Below are 18,436 nucleotides of genomic sequence, written 5' to 3'. Positions count from 1 at the left end.
TAAGCTTATTTCTACAACATTTATTTTGAACGAGGTGAACGTTTTCTTTGAGATGAACAAATGTGGGCGGAGCCACAATCAATTCCAAAACATTTTGCAATGAGGAGTTTAGCTTTAAGCTCCGATGTCCACGTAGGTTGTTTCCTTCTACCCACCCCAGAATTTCACCCCAGAACCTGCACAGGTTGTTTCCTGTGCAGGGTGTTTCCAGGATGTGCAGGACCCACTGTAATTGTGACCAGGATGAAGCAGTTGGTGAGGATGAATGAATGATAAATGTGGGAACTTCTCTGAACTTTGTATAACCCAGCGCCTGGAGCACTTGGTCCGCTGTGTGTACACTCTTCATAATGAAGCGTATCTCCACTGTGGAGGACAAGCAGCTCGGATCCATTGTGGTGATTTTCTTATTAGCGGGTTGTCGCGTTCTTCCCTCGGGCCTCCAACTTCAGGTTGTGAACCAGAAATGCTTTTGTGGTATTTTTAACGTCGCTCCTTTAGTCTTGTTTACGTTTTGTTCCTCCTCCCTTTGGGCTTGATATTCACACCAGTTTTTCTCACTGATGCTTGAAATGTTTAACAGTCGAACAACGAGGCCGTCTGTGGAACCTTCTGGAAGAAACGTCACTTTGACAGTTGCGTAATGACGCGTTGTTTAAACACTGACTGCATACTCCAGATGGCATGATGGATCTTTCCTAAACTGTTGCCATAACATTAAAACCACCTCCTTGTTTCTACACTCACTGTCCATTTTATCAGCTCCACTCAGAAGCACTTTGTAGTTCTACAATTACTGACTGTAGTCCATCTGTTTCTCTACATACTTTTTTAACCTGCTTTCACCCTGTTCTTCAATGGTCAGGACCCCCACAGGACCACCACAGAGCAGGTATTATTTGTGTGGTGGATCATTCTCAGCACTGCAGTGACACTGACATGGTGGTGGTGTGTTAGTGTGTGTTGTGCTGGTATGAGTGGATCAGACACAGCAGCGCTGCTGGAGTTTTAAAATACCTTGTCCACTCACCGTCCACTCTATTAGATGCTCCTAGCTAGTTGGTCCACCTTGTAGATGTCAGAGAAGTCAGAGACGATCACTCATCTATTGTTGCTGTTTGAGTCGGTCATCTTCTAGACCTTCATCAGTGGTCACAGGACGCTGCCCACGGGGCGCTGTTGGCTGGATATTTTTGGTTGGTGGACTATTCTCAGTCCAGCAGTGACAGTGAGGTGTTTAAAAACTTTTATCCACTCATACCAGCACAACACACACTAACACACCACCACCATGTCAGTGTCACTGCAGTGCTGAGAATGATCCACCACCTAAATAATACCTGCTCTGTGGTGGTCCTGTGGGGTCCTGACCATTGAAGAACAGGGTGAAAGGGGACTAACAAAGCATATAGAGAAAGAGATGGACTACAGTCAGTAATTGTAGAACTACAAAGTGCTTCTATATGGTAAGTGGAGCTGATAAAATGGACAGTGAGTGTAGAAACAAAGAGGTGGTTTTAATGGCTGTATTACTTGTGCTAGGTATGTTTGTAGTTCTAGTGAAAATGAAAATATGTTACTCATTTATTTATTGATCATTTCCATCATCTTTTCTCATACAGTCTTTCTCCATAAATCAGTGTGAACTGTGAGCTTGTTTTTGGCTGACGAGATGGTCAACATCAGGTTTCATGATTGTTACTACCAGTCGTAACAGGTGACACAAGTGTTGATCGGTGAGTCTGGATCTGGTTGGAGATTCAAGGTGTTTTAACTTCAAAAAAGTCCCAATGGTTCGATTCATAACAGCGGCTGATGTTTTATTCCTTAAACACAGCGACTCCTGACATACAAGACAAACGGCGGTTTCCTTACACTGCACACAAAAGTAATCCAGGTCCGCTGTTGATTTAATATCCTGCACTCAGGGTCAATTTTTCTTTTCCTTAGACGTTACATCAGATATGCAGGTTTCAGACTGTGCACGAAGAGCGGCAAAGAGCATATTGTTTTTGAATGCATCTTTGAGTGCTCCTATGTTGTTATTTTAGTACGTTAAACCAGAGTAAGCTTTTTTTCTCTTTTTCTCGCAATTTTCTCCCCTAATCTATTCGTATCCAATTACTCTGACTGTGTCACGCTTCACCTCTACCGATACATTCTCCACTGCTGACTGATGAGCTTTGCAATTGACACACACACCCTCTGACACGTGTGCAGTACCGACTGCATCTTTTCACCAGCATGTGGATCAGCTTTGTGTACGGAGAGCCACACCCTGATCAACGCATTATTCCTCGACTCTGTGCACTTGCCATCAATCAGCCAGCAGAGGTCATAATTGCACAAGTTATGAGGAACCCTGGTCCGGCTCATCCCACCCTGTATAAACAACAGCCAATTGTTGTTCATGTAGCCACCCAGCCCAGCCAGACGGCAGAGCTGAGATTCGATACGGCAAGCTTTTTTTTAAACGATAGGCGTTTTAAACTCTAGGAAAAGCTGATCCTCAGAAGCTCGAGCTGTAACACAAGTTTAAAAGTGAAACAGGGAGGAAAATCCAGACAAACACAGATACATGAGGAGCTTTCAGAGTGAATCTGATGGTTATTCTACACTAATGGACATTTATGTCGTGTCACTTTGACGATGTTTTCCTTAAACAAAGCGCTCAGCACAGAAAATGCTTCTCATGTGAACACACCCTTAAAATGGCCACCCCTGTAGATTCTACAGAGACTCTTAAGTGGCCAATTGTTTGCTGTAATTTCTATAGAACTGATAGTTTGAAGATGTACGGTGGCCAGACATCATGAATTGCTGCTGTAGTCACCCATGGGTTGTTTTTTTTGACCCCTGATGTAAATTTGGACCCAAGTTCGAATTTTTTATTTGAAAATCCATTTAAATATCTTATATTAAGACGCCCAGGTGGCACAGCCAAATATTCAGCTGTTCTGAACCACCCAAGTTTAAATCTCAGCTCTGCTACCGGTTGGCTGGGCGCTCCCTAGCAGGTGTGTTTGGCTGTGCCTGTGGCAAAATCGGCCACTAGTCTGCTGGGTGGGGAAAGACCGGACTAAAAAGGGTGCGGGGTCTTCGACGCTGTGTAAGGACCCTGGTTAGTAGCCCGAGGCACCTGTACAGAAGTGTGGGAACATGGAGATCAGCGAGTGACTCTCCAAGCACTGGACTGGCATCATATGCAAGTCTATCAAAGTACCTGAAAATATGGAGGGGTTGGTGGACTGCGGACCACAACCTTTCTCGGGCATGATCTAACTGGCTAATTGGCTACGCTAAACTGGGAGAAATAGGGTGAAAATGGTTAACAATATAATACTACATTGTATTTTATGTTTTCTTCCTTTTTAGTTTCAGCCTCGTCAGTCTTATTAAATAAAAGCTTTGTGGAACTGAAACCCTGTTTGTTTACCTAAGATCCAGTTTTGTAACATTCAATTTAGCGGGAATGAAAAAGCCCTTGAGCGGCGTGCGCTCTTGTTTCCTCTGTCGCGGCTGTAACGACGTCCGAATGATTAATAACCCGGCGTTTTAGCCATCAGCTGTTTATTTTAATCACGCCGGCTCGCCTCGCCTATCGATTCTGATGGTGAAACAGCAGAGCAGCTCAGACAGATGAGAAGTGTAAGTGATGCAGGATGATTTACATCGAATCAACAGAGGAACGGGGAAACAAATATCATTCATTTATCATGTGAGGAATTCCAGCTCAGTCTGAACACGGTGAAAATCAGCGACGAATCTCCGGCTCCTTTATTATACAACCCCAAATCAGAAAAAGTTGGGACAGTATGGAAAATGCAAATAAAATAAAAACACAGTGTTCCTTACACTGACTTTTATTTGATTGCAGACGGTTTGAAGATACACTATATTGCCAAACGTTTTCACTCACCCATCCAAATGATTGAATTGAGGTGTTCCAATCTCTTCCATGGCCACAGGTGTATAAAACCAAGCACCTAGGCATGCAGACTGCTTCTACACACATTAGTGAAAGAATGGGTCGCTCTCAGGAGCTCAGTGAATTCCAGCATGGTACCGTGATGCCACCTGTGCAACAAGTCCAGTCATGAAATTTCCTCACTACTAAATATTCCACAGTCAACTGTCAGTGCTATTATAACAAAGTGGAAGCGATTGGGAACGACAGCAACTCAGCCACAAAGTGTTAGCCACGTAAAACGACAGGTCGGGGTCAGCGGATGCTGAGGCACATAGTGCACAGAGGTCACCAACTTACTGCAGAGTCGATTGCTACAGACCTCCAAACTTCATGTGGCCTTCAGATGAGCTGAAGAACAGTGTGTAGAGCTTCATGGAATGGGTTTCCATGGCCAAGCAGCTGCATCTAAGCCTTACATCACCAAGCGCAATGCAAAGCGTCGGATGCAGTGGTGTAAAGCACGCCGCCACTGGACTCTAGAGCAGTGGAGACGTGTTCTCTGGAGTGACGAATCATGCTTCTCCGTCTGGCGATCCGATGGACGAGTCTGGGTTTGGCGATTGCCAGGAGACCGGTACTTGTCTGACTGCACTGTGCCGAGTGTAAAGTTTGGTGGAGGGGGGATCATGGTGTGGGGGTGTTTTTCAGGAGTTGGGCTCGGCCCCTTAGTTCCAGTGAAAGGAACTCTTAATGCTTCAGCATACCAAGAGATTTTGGACAATTTCATGCTCCCAACTTTGTGGGAACAGTTTGGGGATGGCCCCTTCCTGTTCCAACATGACTGCGCACCAGTGCACAAAGCAAGGTCCATAAAGACGTGGATGAGCGAGTTTGGTGTGGAAGAACTGGACTGGCCTGCACCTCAACCTGATAGAACACCTTTGGGATGAATTAGAGCGGACTCTAGACTGTGAGCCAGGCCTTCTCGTCCAACATCAGTGTCTGACCTCACAAATGTGCTTCTGGAAGAATGGTCAAAAATTCCCATAAACACACTCCTAAACCTTGTGGAAAGCCTTCCCAGAAGAGTTGAAGCTGTTATAGCTGGAAAGGGTGACCGACATTATATTAAACACTATGGATTAAGAATGGGAGTCACTCAAGTTCATATGCGTGTGAAGGCAGATGAGCAATATAGTGTATGTCTGTGGGAATTTGTGCTTTTTGAGTCAAAAAAGCACTTGTGTGGCTGGGCACTGATGTCGGTCAAGAAAGGTCAGGGCTCTGTGCAGGACACTGGAGTTTCTTTAAAACGAGTGTTCTACATGTTGTTGTGCACAGTCAAGCTGGAACAGGAAAGGACCTTCCCTAAACTGTTGCTGCAAAGTTGGAAGCATATCATTTCCTTTATATAATTGATTTTTTTAGTTAGTGATTGTTGTGGCTGAAACACATGAATTCAAAAATTAGAAGTTGTTCATACCGATTAATTTCTACATTTATCTCTATTGGTCACTTTTTTCTGATCAGGGTCTCAGTGAATCCAGAGCACACTTTGAAACAATGGTGTGGCACCCACACTACCCGTGTCACCGTGAACCTTATCACTGCTTTTACTCTTGCGTAAAAAGCGTTCTGAGTTGTAAACTGACGTTCATTCATTCAGTTGTTTATTTCTACTATCCGATTCATCCTGGTCAGGGTCACAGTGGGTCATGTGCCACCCGGAAACAAGGCAAGAAGATAATGCAGGGTGGCACACACTCACTTACTAACTTACCAATGGTTTGCATGCACAAGGAGAACATGCCAGACAAGATGATCTGACCCGGGACCCTAGGTACCACAGTGTGGCACCCACTCTTCCAGCTGCACCACAGTCTGATCCAGCTGTGTGTGTGTGTGTGTGTGTGTGTGTGTGTGTTCCAGGATAAATCAGGCTCCCACGAGGGGCTTCGAGCAAGATGTGGGTTACAGGACCACGCACCATGTGATGTACCCTGAGAGCGCCATCGACCTCCCGAACCCCAAAGTTAGCCTGCTGCTCATACCCTTCAAAACACTCGACCTAGAGTGGCTCACCAGCACCTTCACCACCGCACACATCAACTAGTACGTGTCACCGGTGTTTTTAATATAAGGTGGACTTAAAAAGAAAAGAAACATAACACCTAGCACTCCATATATGCCACAATAACGAGCTGAACGTTCCATTAAATCCAAATAAAATTAATACAATTTTTTGGCACTTAGATGGTGCATTAGTAAATTGCACTTGCCCACCACCGGTGGCATCCTGCTTCTAATTTCAGCGGTGCTATCGGCCGGTCGGGCGTCTACATTCAGACCTGATTGGATGTGTCTGAGGGGAAGGGATGACTGAATCCTTGTGAGGGAGTTTCTGCCCTATGCCTAGTGTTTCCAAGTGAACTATAAACAGTGCGACCCTGAGCAGGATAAAGGAAATGAGTTTTTATGGTTTTATTTAGTTTTTAAATTGCCATATTATTATTATTATTTTTATTATTAGTCTTAAGAGTAGTAGTATATTATTATTTTATTATTATTATTATTATTTTATTATTCTATTAGTTTTAGTATTATTATTTTATTTTTATTATTGTTATTATTATTATCATTATTATTATTATTGTCATTATTATTATTATTATTATTTTTACCATTATTATTATTATCATTATTGTTATTATTGTCATTATTATTATTTTATTATTATTATTAGAAATACAACAATTGTACTATATGTAACTATATGTAATATATGTAATAATTCTTTTTTTGTGTTTTTATTTGTGTTTATTACTCCTAATTCTTCTCTCCTAAATCATTTTCCTTTTTCCCCTGCAGTACGTACATGCCGGTTCCAACACGGATCAAGGCGAACAGAAACAACGTAAGACGATTTTACTGTTTTTGTATTCTTATTGTTTATGTCTTTTTTCGTGTTAAGAGTGTGTGATGTGGTGTGTGTGATGTGGTGTGTGTGTGTGTGTGTGTGTATTTGTGTGTGTGTTTGTTTGTGTGTGTGTTTGTGTGTGTTTGTGTGTGTGTTTGTGTGTGTGCAGGTATTATTGTACAATCCTGCTTTTATGAAGTACGTTCATGAGTCGTGGATGGAAAATCACGGTCAGTATCCGTCCACCGGTTTCCTCACCATCGTCCTCGCCCTGCACATCTGTGACCAGGTAAAATTACGCTCTGTTTTTTATTTAATATATTATTAAAGCTTTTGTATCTATAGTCATAATTTTATCTTTTTTAAAGCATTTTGTTTTTGCTCTTTTTATTTTAGTTGTTTTATATTTGCATTAAGTTTTATTTATTTATGTAATTTTTTTATTGTTTGTATTATTTAAATTATTTATATATTTATTTATTATTTATATTATTTATTTATTATTTATATTATTTATTTATTTATTATTTATATTATTTATCTATGTAATTTATTTAATTATTTATGTTATTTCAATGATTTATTTATTTATTTATGTAATTCATGTTATTTAAATTGGGCACAGTGGCTCGGTGGGTAGCACTGTCGCCTCACAGCAAGAAGGTCCTGGGTTCGATCCCCAGGCAGGGCGGTCCGGGTCCTTTCTGTGTGGAGTTTGCATGTTCTCCCCGTGTCTGTGTGGGTTTCCTCCGGGAGCTCCAGTTTCTTCCCACAATCCAAAAACATCCAGTCAGGTTAATTGGAGACACTGAATTGCCCTATAAGTGAATGTGTGTGTATGTGTGTCAGCCTTGCAATGGACTGGCGCCCCGTCCAGGGTGTTACTGTGTGCCTTGCGCCCATTGAAAAGCTGGGATAGGCTCCAGCCCCCCCCCCCACCCCCCATGACCCTGATTGGATAAGAAAGTGAGTGAGTGTTATTTAAATTATTTATTTATTTATATTATTTGTTTATTAATGTCATTTATTTTTTTTTATTTTTTTTATTTGTTATATTATTTTTTGTAATTAATTTATTTATGCATTTTTTTTATTATTTTTGTTATTTATTTATGTAATTTGTTTAAATAATTTGTTTTAATTATTTATGATATTTATTTATTTATTATTTATGTAATTAATGTTATTTAAATTATTTGTTTTATTTATGATATTTATTTATTTTTGTTATTTATGTAATTTATGTTATTTAAATATTATTTATGATATTTATTTATTTATTATATTTATTTATTTGTTATTTATTTATTTATTTATTTGCGTTTTTCTCCTATTTTGTACCCAATTAATTCATAGCCAGTTTAGCTCTCGCTCTCTCTTCGATCAAGGAGGGCTGAGGCTGTCACATGCTTCCGCTTACACACATGCTGATCACTTCTTTTCCCCTGGTAGGGGCCGTGTCTTACAGAGTCACACGCAAAGCCCTCACCCCAATCCTACTGAACACGTTTGCCAGTGGCAGCGTTGCTTTGGATAAAAAGCGTCTGCTGAATGCCGCTCATGTAAATGTAAGTTTGGGAAGAATTGGAATGCTGATGGAAAGCCAGACTCTCTCGTCCAACACCAGTGCTCTTTTGAAAAACATATTCTAAAAAGATGCTTTTACTTCGGCATTCTGGGCAAAAATAAAACGGACTAAATAAATCGTGGAAATAAAAACGTCAAGGAGTCAAAGTGTGCGTTTAGTCCCACGGCATTCTGTTCTCCCTGGACCATGTGATTGAATTTCTTCGGGGGTGTCCATAAACTTTTGCACAAGACTATTGCATTACTTTATTGCACATACACACACACACACTCTCTCTTTTACACACACACACACACAAACACACACACAGTTTGTGCGCAGTCATCAAGTAAATAATTTGTTGGAGAGTATCGTGTGCACTGAAAGCATTAAAACAACACACACACACACGCACACACACACACACACACAGAGCTAATTTTAGAGGAAATTTAAGCTTTTAGTGCGGCGCCGTTTCAGATGAAAGAGCCGCGCTCCATCACCGCTCGCTTCTGCTAATGGGGCCAATTTTCACCCAAACCGCTTTGACACAACACACCTGCTGCACACCTAAACACTTTCATCTATCCACGGCCCGGGTCAGAAATCTACAGCCAGCTTAGAAACACATGAGCCAAAATATTAGGACCACCCCTCATAAATGTGCATGTGATGATCAGGGATCTGTTAGATCTTTGGCTAATGAACGTTCCTCAGAGTTCCTGTTGAACACACAACATCTGACCAGCATGAAGACCTGAATGACCTTAATATGGTCCAGGTTCTCCACAGCAGCAAAGTGTGAGTACTGACAGACCTCGGTCAGAGGAGGGACAAGCCAAATACTGCTGACAGGTTGTTGGGCAGCCAAGACTCATTACCAGAGGACATGAAGGCTATTGTGACTGGTACTAACCAACAGAAGATTTTGCCGGTCAGAGTACCCATGCTAACATCTGCCCACCATCAAAAGCACCTACAGTGAGCACACAGGTATTAGAACTGGACATTGAAGCAATGGAAGAAGGTCAGCAAAGCCCTGTGATGGACTGGTGCCCTGTCAGATGTATGTTCTATTTTTCTAAGGGAAAACCGGACCCACTGCGGCCCTGACCAAGATAAAGCGTGGTAAAAACGTGATGATGATGATGATAAATTCCTGATCTCAACCTCACCTGACACATTTGGTATAAATTGGAATGCCTACTGCAAGCCAGGCCTGCTCATTAAACATCAGTGCCCGACTTCACTGATGCTTTTGTGGCTGAATGGAGTTGAATCCCTTCAGTCATGTTCACAAATAATTGGGGTAAAAGCCTCCCAGAAGAGTACAGGCTGGTAAAACCTCAGTTGATGTTCCGGTTCATCCCAGAGCTGTTGAGTAAGGCTGAGGTCAAGGCTCTGTGCAGGAGCTTTTCTTCATGTCTTTATTGAGCTTGCTCATGCTGGAACAGGAAAAGACCTTCCCTAAACTGTTGCTGTAATGTTTGAAAAACATCATTTCTTTAATATAAGTGATTTATTACACCTGTTAGCAGGTGTTGTGAGGGGCGTCCCAATACCCATATAGCGAAACTACAGTACATGCGTGTTGTTGTAGTTTTGTATTAAATGTACAATGGCGCCACCTGGAGGCTCCAAACCCACACAGTCTCTGTATGATCACTCTGATCCATCACAACCACTCTTAATCACCGTTTTCTTTTCTGTGTTTTTGTTTTTGTTTTATTTCTCTTTCTTTTTCTGGTCTCGTGTTATTAGTTTGAGTTTCATATTCTTAAGTTACTCCTTTATAATTCGTTGTTGATTTTTGTTTATAAATATCAAATAATTATATAATAAATAATATAGATATTGATATAGTATATTTTTTCTAATGTACGTTGAGCTGCTGTAAGGCTTGACTTTTCCTTTGGGATTAATAAAGTGATCTATCTATCTATCTATCTATCTATCTATCTATCTGTCTGTTTGTCTGTCTGTCTATCATTTATCTATCTGCATGTCTATCTATCTATCTATCTATCTATCTATCTATCTATCTATCTATCTATCTATCTATCTATCTACAGTGCCTTGCAAAAGTATTCAGCCCCCTTGAACTTTTCAACCTTTTGCCACATTTCAGGCTTCAAACATAACGATATGAAATTGTAATTTTTTGTGAAGAATCAACAACAAGTGGGACACAATCGTGAAGTGGAACGAAATTTATTGGATATTTTAAACTTTTTTTAGAAATAAAAAACTGAAAAGTGGGGCGTGCAATATTATTCAGCCCCCTTGCGTTAATACTTTGTAGCGCCACCTTTTGCTGCGATTACAGCTGCAAGTCGCTTGGGGTATGTCTCTATCAGTTTTGCACATCGAGAGACAGAAATTTTTGCCCATTTTCCTTGCAAAACAGCTCGAGCTCAGTGAGGTTGGATGGAGAGCGTTTGTGAACAGCAGTTTTCAGCTCTTTCCACAGATTCTCGATGGGATTCAGGTCTGGACTTTGACTTGGCCATTCTAACACCTGGATACGTTTATTTGTGAACCATTCCATTGTAGATTTTGCATTATGTTTTGGATCATTGTCTTGTTGGAAGATAAATCTCCGTCCCAGTCTCAGGTCTTTTGCAGACTGCAACAGGTTTTCTTCCAGAATGGTCCTGTATTTGGCTCCATCCATCTTCCCATCAATTTTAACCATCTTCCCTGTCCCTGCTGAAGAAAAGCAGGCCCAAACCATGATGCTGCCACCACCATGTTTGACAGTGGGGATGGTGTGTTCAGGGTGATGAGCTGTGTTGCTTTTACGCCAAACATAACGTTTTGCATTGTGGCCAAAAAGTTCGATTTTGGTTTCATCTGACCAGAGCACCTTCTTCCACATGTTTGGTGTGTCTCCCAGGTGACTTTTTATAGATATCTTTGAGAAATGGCTTTCTTCTTGCCACTCTTCCATAAAGGCCAGATTTGTGCAGTGTACGACTGATTGTGTCCTATGGACAGAGTCTCCCACCTCAGCTGTAGATCTCTGCAGTTCATTCAGAGTGATCATGGGCCTCTTGGCTGCATCTCTGATCAGTCTTCTCCTTGTTTGAGCTGAAAGTTTAGAGGGACGGCCGGGTCTTGGTAGATTTGCAGTGGTCTGATACTCCTTCCATTTCAATATGATCGCTTGCACAGTGCTCCTTGAGATGTTTTAAGCTTGGGAAATCTTTTTGTATCCAAATCCGGCTTTAAACTTCTCCACAACAGTATCTCGGACCTGCCTGGTGTGTTCCTTGGTCTTCATGATGCTCTCTGTGCTTTAAACAGAACTCTGAGACTGTCACAGAGCAGGTGTATTTATACGGAGACTTGATTACACACAGGTGGATTCTATTTATCACCATCAGTCATTTAGGTCAACATTGGATCATTCAGAGATCCTCACTGAACTTCTGGAGTGAGTTTGCTGCACTGAAAGTAAAGGGGCTGAATAATATTGCACGCCCCACTTTTTAGTTTTTTATTTCTAAAAAAAGTTTAAAATATCCAATAAATTTCGTTCCACTTCACGATTGTGTCCCACTTGTTGTTGATTCTTCACAAAAAATTACAATTTCATATCGTTATGTTTGAAGCCTGAAATGTGGCAAAAGATTGAAAAGTTCAAGGGGGCTGAATACTTTTGCAAGGCACTGTATCTATCTATCTATCTATCTATCTATTACACTGTCTTTCTGTCTACCTATCTGTCTGTCTATCTGTCTGTATACTTGTCTATCTATCTATCTCTGTCTGTCTGTCTGTATATTTGTCTGTGTCTGTCTGTCTATGTATCTATCTATTTAACTGTCTTTCTCACTGTCTGTCTGTCCATCTGTCTATCTATCCGTATGTCTGTCTATCTATAACATATGTGTTTGTCTGTGTATCTATAACCTATCTGTCTGTCTGTCTGTCTGTCTGTCTGTCTATCTAAATCTTTATTTTTTCGGCTGCTCCCGTATTTAAGAGTCACCACAGCAGATCATTCTGGCCCGGATAACTGAGGTTTTTAACAACCCCCTCAGACACAGCCAGGCGTGTCTGTGTAGACGCCCAACCAGCTGAAAGCACAGCTGAGATTCGAACCCCTGATCTTAGCAGTAGTGGGCTAACGTACAGTGGGGCCAAAAAGTATTTAGTCAGCCACTGATTGTGCAAGTTCTCCTACTTAGAAAGATGAGAGAGGTCTGTAATTTTCATCATAGGTACACTTCAACTATGAGAGACAAAATGAGAAAAAAAAATCCAGGAAATCACATTGTAGGATTTTTAAAGAATTTATTTGTAAATTATGGTGGAAAATAAGTATTTAGTCACCCACAAACAAGCAAGATTTCTGGCTCTCACAGACCTGTAAGTTCTTCTTTAAGAAGCTCTTCTGTCCTCCACTTGTTACCTGTATTAATGGCACCTGTTTGACCTCGTTATCTGTATAAAAGACACCTGTCCACAGCCTCAAACAGTCAGACTCCAAACTCAACCATGGCCAAGACCAAAGAGCTGTCGAAGGACACCAGGTAGAAAATTGTAGACCTGCACCAGGCTGGGAAGAGTGAATCTACAATAGGCAAGCAGGTTGGTGTGAATAAATCAACTGTGGGAGCAATTGTAAGAAAATGGAAGACATACAAGACCATTGATAATCTCCCTCGATCTGGGGCCTCACGCAAGATCTCATCCCGTGGGGTCAAAATGATCATGAGCACGGTGAGCAAAAAATCCCAGAACTACACGGAGGGACCTGATGAATGACCTGCAGAGAGCTGGGACCAAAGTAACAAAGGCTACCATCAGTAACACACTACGCCGAGAGGGACTCAAATCCTGCAGTGCCAGGCGTGTCCCCCTGCTTAAGCCAGTACATGTCCAGGCCCGTCTGAAGTTTGCCAGAGAGCATATGGATGATCCAGAAGAGGATTGGGAGAATATCATGTGGTCAGATGAAACCAAAACAGAACTTTTTGGTAAAAACTCAACTCGTCGTGTTTGGAAGAAGAAGAAGAACCCAAGAACACCATACCTACTGTGAAGCATGGGGGTGGAAACATCATGCTTTGGGGCTGTTTTTCTGCAAAGGGGACAGGACGACTGATCCGTGTTAAGGGAAGAATGAACGGGGCCATGTATCGTGAGATTTTAAGCCAAAACCTCCTTCCATCAGTGAGAGCATTGAAGATGGAACGTGGCTGGGGCTTCCAGCATGACAATGATCCCAAACACACCGCTCGGGCAACGAAGGAGTGGCTCCGTAAAAAGCATTTCAAGGTCCTGGAGTGGCCTAGCCAGTCTCCAGACCTCAACCCCAGAGAAAATTTGTGGAGTCCGTGTTGCCCAGCGACAGCCCCAAAACATCACTGCTCTAGAGGAGATCTGCATGGAGGAATGGGCCAAAATACCAGCTACAGTGTGTGCAAACCTGGTGAAGACTTACAGGAAACGTTTGACCTCTGTCATTGCCAACAAAGGTTATGTTACATTGAGTTGAACTTTTGTTATTGACCAAATACTTATTTTCCACGATAATTTACAAATAAATTCTTTAAAAATCCTACAATGTGATTTCCTGGATTTTTTTTCTCATTTTGTCTCTCATAGTTGAAGTGTACCTATGATGAAAATTACAGACCTCTCTCATCTTTCTAAGTAGGAGAACCTGCACAATCATTGGCTGACTAAATACTTTTTGGCCCCAATGTATTTTACCGCTGCACCACCTATATTTCCCTTTATTAGAAAACATCATGGATGTTTATTTTTTTTATTGCTTTTAATGTTTTTTGCACTTGTTTTGTGTTTGTGTTTTTTTTCTTTTTCTTTTTTCTTCTAAGTGAGTTTTTTTCATATTTTTGTTTAAATTGTAAGAAGCTTTTCTTATCATATTTTTCTTTTTTTTTTACATTTATTTTGTATTTAAATTGTACCTATATTCCTTTTTTCTTCTATTTTATATTTGTTTTTCATTCTGTAATTTTTGTTGTTATGACTTTTTTCCATTTCATAGGTTTTGTTCGGTTATTTTGTACTTAAGTCTTCTTTTACATGTTGTTTGAACAGTTTCTTTGCCTTGTATTGTTTACTTTTTTTCTTTTAGTGAGTTTTCTTTCTGTCATTCTGTCATTTTTTCCTTTATTTTTTATTTTATTTATTTATTTTTATATTTTTTGTTTTTTTTTTATTTTAAATGAGTTTTCCTTTTGTCCTTCTGTCTTTTTTCCCTTTTTTGTTTTATTTATTTTTTATATGTTTTGGGGTTTTTTTTACTTTTGAATGAGTTTTCGTTGTCATTTTGTCTTTTATACCTTTATTTTTTATTTTATACTGTCATTCTGTTTATTTTTTCCTTTATTTTGTATTTTATATATTTATATATTTTTCTTTTTCTCTTGAATGAGTTTTCCTTTTGCCATTCTGTCTTTTTTTTCTTTATTTTTTATTTTATATATTTCTTTATAAATTTTTGTTTTCTTTTTAATGATTTTTTTTTATGTCATTCTCCTTTTTTCTCTTCATTTTTTATTTTATTTATTAATTTTTATATATATATATTTTTTTTTTTAAATGAGTTTTCCTTTTGCCATTCTGTCTTTTATTTATTTCTTTATTAATTTATTTTTATATATATTTTTTTTGTTAGTTTTTTTTCTTTTGAATGACTTTTTCTACTGTTATTCTGTCTGTTTTACCTTTATTTGTTTGTTATTTATTTTTTTTTACTCTGGATTTGTTTCTCACTTGTTGAGACATGTATAAAGTTAATTAAAAGTGAATTTTTGTTAAGAAATCTAAACATTTTTATGGGTGTGTTTTCTTTTTCAGGTGAACGTTTTTGGGTTCGGTGCTAACCAGAATGGTGACTGGCATCATTACTGGGAGGAGGAGGAGCTGAACAGCGCTTTTAAAGAGACGTTTGTTCATCACGCTGTTTATGAGCATGACCTCACTCAGAAACTTTACCAGCAGGGTAAAATCACCTTCTATAAGGGAGTCCAGGCCTCGTCTGTCAAAGCGCCGCCAGAGACACAGACTTTTGGGTAATTCTGATGCATACTGCATCTGATGCATCCAGACTGGGTCAGGATCCAGTCTCGTCTCTCAGATTCAGTACTGACCCACTGGCTGTGCTGAGCTTCTTACTGAGCCTCCTGATTACTGCGCCTCCACTCAGGATTCACGTCTCCAGTCTCGGTGCTACTTTAATCCACTGATGAACCAGGAGCAGGAGATCGGGATGTTCTCTCAGATCCTCGTTTATTCACTTTTACTTTGTTTTGGTTTGTTTTTCTCTCCTGATTCTTTAGACCACAGTTGTTCTGTAGACTTTTATTCATTCTTATTCATTTCTACATTACATTTACATTTTCAGCATTTAGCAGACGCTTTTATCCAAAGCGACTTACACAATGAGCGGAACACGATGAGCAATTGAGGGTTAAGGGCCTTGCTCAGGGACCCAACCGTGGCAACTTGGTGGTGGCGGGGCTTGAACCGGCAACCTTCTGTTTACTAGTCCAGGACCTTAACCACTGAGCTATCACTGGCCCGAATTTCTACATTTCAGACCTCCTGTTTTATTGGGTTTTAATTTTTTCATCTCTACAGACATTCTGTGGTTAAGGTACTGTCGGGCCCTTAAACGAGGCCCTAAAACATCAGGTTGAACTGTGTACGGTTATGATTGTAAGTTGCTTTGAATAAAACCTTCTGCTAAATACCATGAATGTAAATGATCAGATTTTAGTTTTATGTTTAATCACTTACAGATCACTAGATTTTTTGTTTATAATTTTTGGGACATGATCAGGTTAATCATTATTTTACTGATAATGTTTCTGAATGTTCAGATTGTTTTATTATTTATCTTACTGATATTAAAGATTCCAGCTTTATCAGGTTAGGGTTTTATTTTTATTTACCTGTTTGGATTGTTTTGTTTGTTTTTGTATTTTTTTTTTTTATTGTACAGTCTGGTTTAATTGAAATGGTTTAATTGAACTGATTTATTTCATCTGAATGAATTGAACTGATGTAATTGATCTGGTTCAATTGATCTGATGTAATTGATCTGACGTAATTGATCTGATTTAATTGAACTGATTTAATTGAACTGATTTATTTCATCTGAATGAACTGATCTGATGTATTTGATCTGGTTTAATCGAACTGATGTAATTGATCTAATTCAATTGAACTGGTTTAATTGATCTGCTGTAATTGATCTGGTTTAATTGAACTGATGTAATTGTTCTAATTCAATTGAACTGGTTTAATTGATCTGCTGTAATTGAACTGATGTAATTGATCTGATGTAATTGATCTGCTGTAATTGAACTGATGTACTTGAACTGATGTAATTGATCTGATGTAATTGAACTGTTTTAATTGATCTGATGTAATTGATCTGGTTTAACTGATCTGGTTTAATTGATCTGATGTAATTGAACTGTTTTAATTGATCTGATGTAATTGATCTGGTTTAACTGATCTGGTTTAATTGATCTGATGTAATTGATCTGATATAATTGAACTGGTGTAATTGAACTGGTTTAATTATTCTGGCTTTTTAAGCTCAAGTGCCTTTATTGACGCTGATAAAAACCTTGTTTTTAAATGTGAATGTATAATAAATAAAGGAAATAATGTTTCCATGATGTTTATGGTTCCGTTTGCACTGCAAGAACTGTAAGAATGTTTTAAAGATTTAAATTATTATTAGTTCATTAGAACATAAAGAAAAATAACAGAGGCACTTCAGCAGCACAATCACAGAAAAAGTATTTCTTTATTGTTTTCTAATGTGTGTTTGTAAATAAATGAGGAACGTTACCCAGCTCAGACTGTAGTGTGTTCTGTGGTGTTTCATACATCATTACCAGCTTTAGAGATCCTGAAGTGATATAATTCATTCTTTACATTTTATAATAATTATTCATTCACTACAGTAATTCACTGTCTGTTTTATCACCGCTTCATCCAAATTCAGGATCTGATTCAGTGGGCAAAAGGTAAGAAATCACTTCTCCAGTGACCCTGACTGAATGTCTTTGTACTGTGGGAGGACACTGGAGCTCCTGAAGGAAACCCACGCCAACATGTGGGAATCAAACCCAGGACCTTCTTGCTGTTAAGCCACAGCACCACCCTCTGAAGCAACATGCCGTTCACATTTTAATTTAATTAAAATAGTGCCATAAAAAGTATTTGCTCCACTGTGCCACTGTCAGCAACAAGAACTGCATCCAACCAAACACTTTTGATAACCTGAGATCAGTCTTTCCTGTCACTGAGGAGAAAACTGGTCCACTTTATTTCTGCTCGTTTAAGGTCCTTCCACAGCATGTTAGTGTGATTAATAACAGGACCTTCCATTTGTTTTCTTCAGTACTTGAGGTAGACTTTTTCTTGTGATTCTAACCATTGTCTTGTTCCATAACCCATTAGTGCTTAAGATTCAGAATACAAACTAATGACTTGATTTTCTCCTTCATGATTTTCTGGTAGAAAGCAGAATTCATGGTTCTATCCATCAAGGCCCTGAAAGAGTAAAGGAACAAGAAACTGCAAGTACCAGGTACACACTAAATTTCGGGTTTGTAAACATGATAACCCTTTATTATTGTAAACAAAGGATACCCATCTGCAAGGACGTACGTACATACCTGCCTGGATCTGTCTACATTACTGTGTCACACATCAGCGCAACATCGTGCTCAAGCTCTATAACTCTCATCCATCTCAATTTTGGCCTCCCTAACTTTGTCTCCAAACTATCCTACCTGCACTGTCCCGCTAATAAATCCCTTTGTAATCCTGTCCATCCTCTTCACTTCCAACGAGAATCTCAGCATATTCATCTCTGCCATTTCAACATGGACATTAACTTTGTTAGCCCCCTTTCACCCTGTTCTTCAATGGTCAGGACCCCCACAGGACCACCACAGAGCAGATATTATTTAGGTGGTGGATCATTCTCAGCACTGCAGTGACACTGACATGGTGGTGGTGTGTTAGTGTGTGTTGTGCT

General features: G+C 39.6%; 1 protein-coding gene across 1 annotated transcript in view; it reads left to right on the top strand.

Annotated features, from left to right (window-relative positions):
- Positions 1-16,252, top strand: part of LOC134302679 (CMP-N-acetylneuraminate-beta-galactosamide-alpha-2,3-sialyltransferase 1-like) — a 33,987-nt gene extending 17,735 nt beyond the window's left edge. The window contains exons 3-6 of the mRNA XM_062988199.1: positions 5,840-6,022; positions 6,779-6,824; positions 6,997-7,116; positions 15,232-16,252. Coding sequence (XP_062844269.1) covers positions 5,840-6,022; positions 6,779-6,824; positions 6,997-7,116; positions 15,232-15,450 — 568 coding nt within the window. The 3' untranslated portion in view covers positions 15,451-16,252. The remainder of the gene's footprint in view (positions 1-5,839; positions 6,023-6,778; positions 6,825-6,996; positions 7,117-15,231) is intronic.
- Positions 16,253-18,436: the final 2,184 nt, after the last annotated feature.

This window comes from Trichomycterus rosablanca, chromosome 1 (genome assembly GCF_030014385.1).
Source record: "Trichomycterus rosablanca isolate fTriRos1 chromosome 1, fTriRos1.hap1, whole genome shotgun sequence".
Lineage (NCBI taxonomy): Eukaryota > Metazoa > Chordata > Actinopteri > Siluriformes > Trichomycteridae > Trichomycterus > Trichomycterus rosablanca.
Note: the sequence above shows the minus strand (reverse complement) of the source record. Positions and strands in the feature narration are given on the sequence as shown.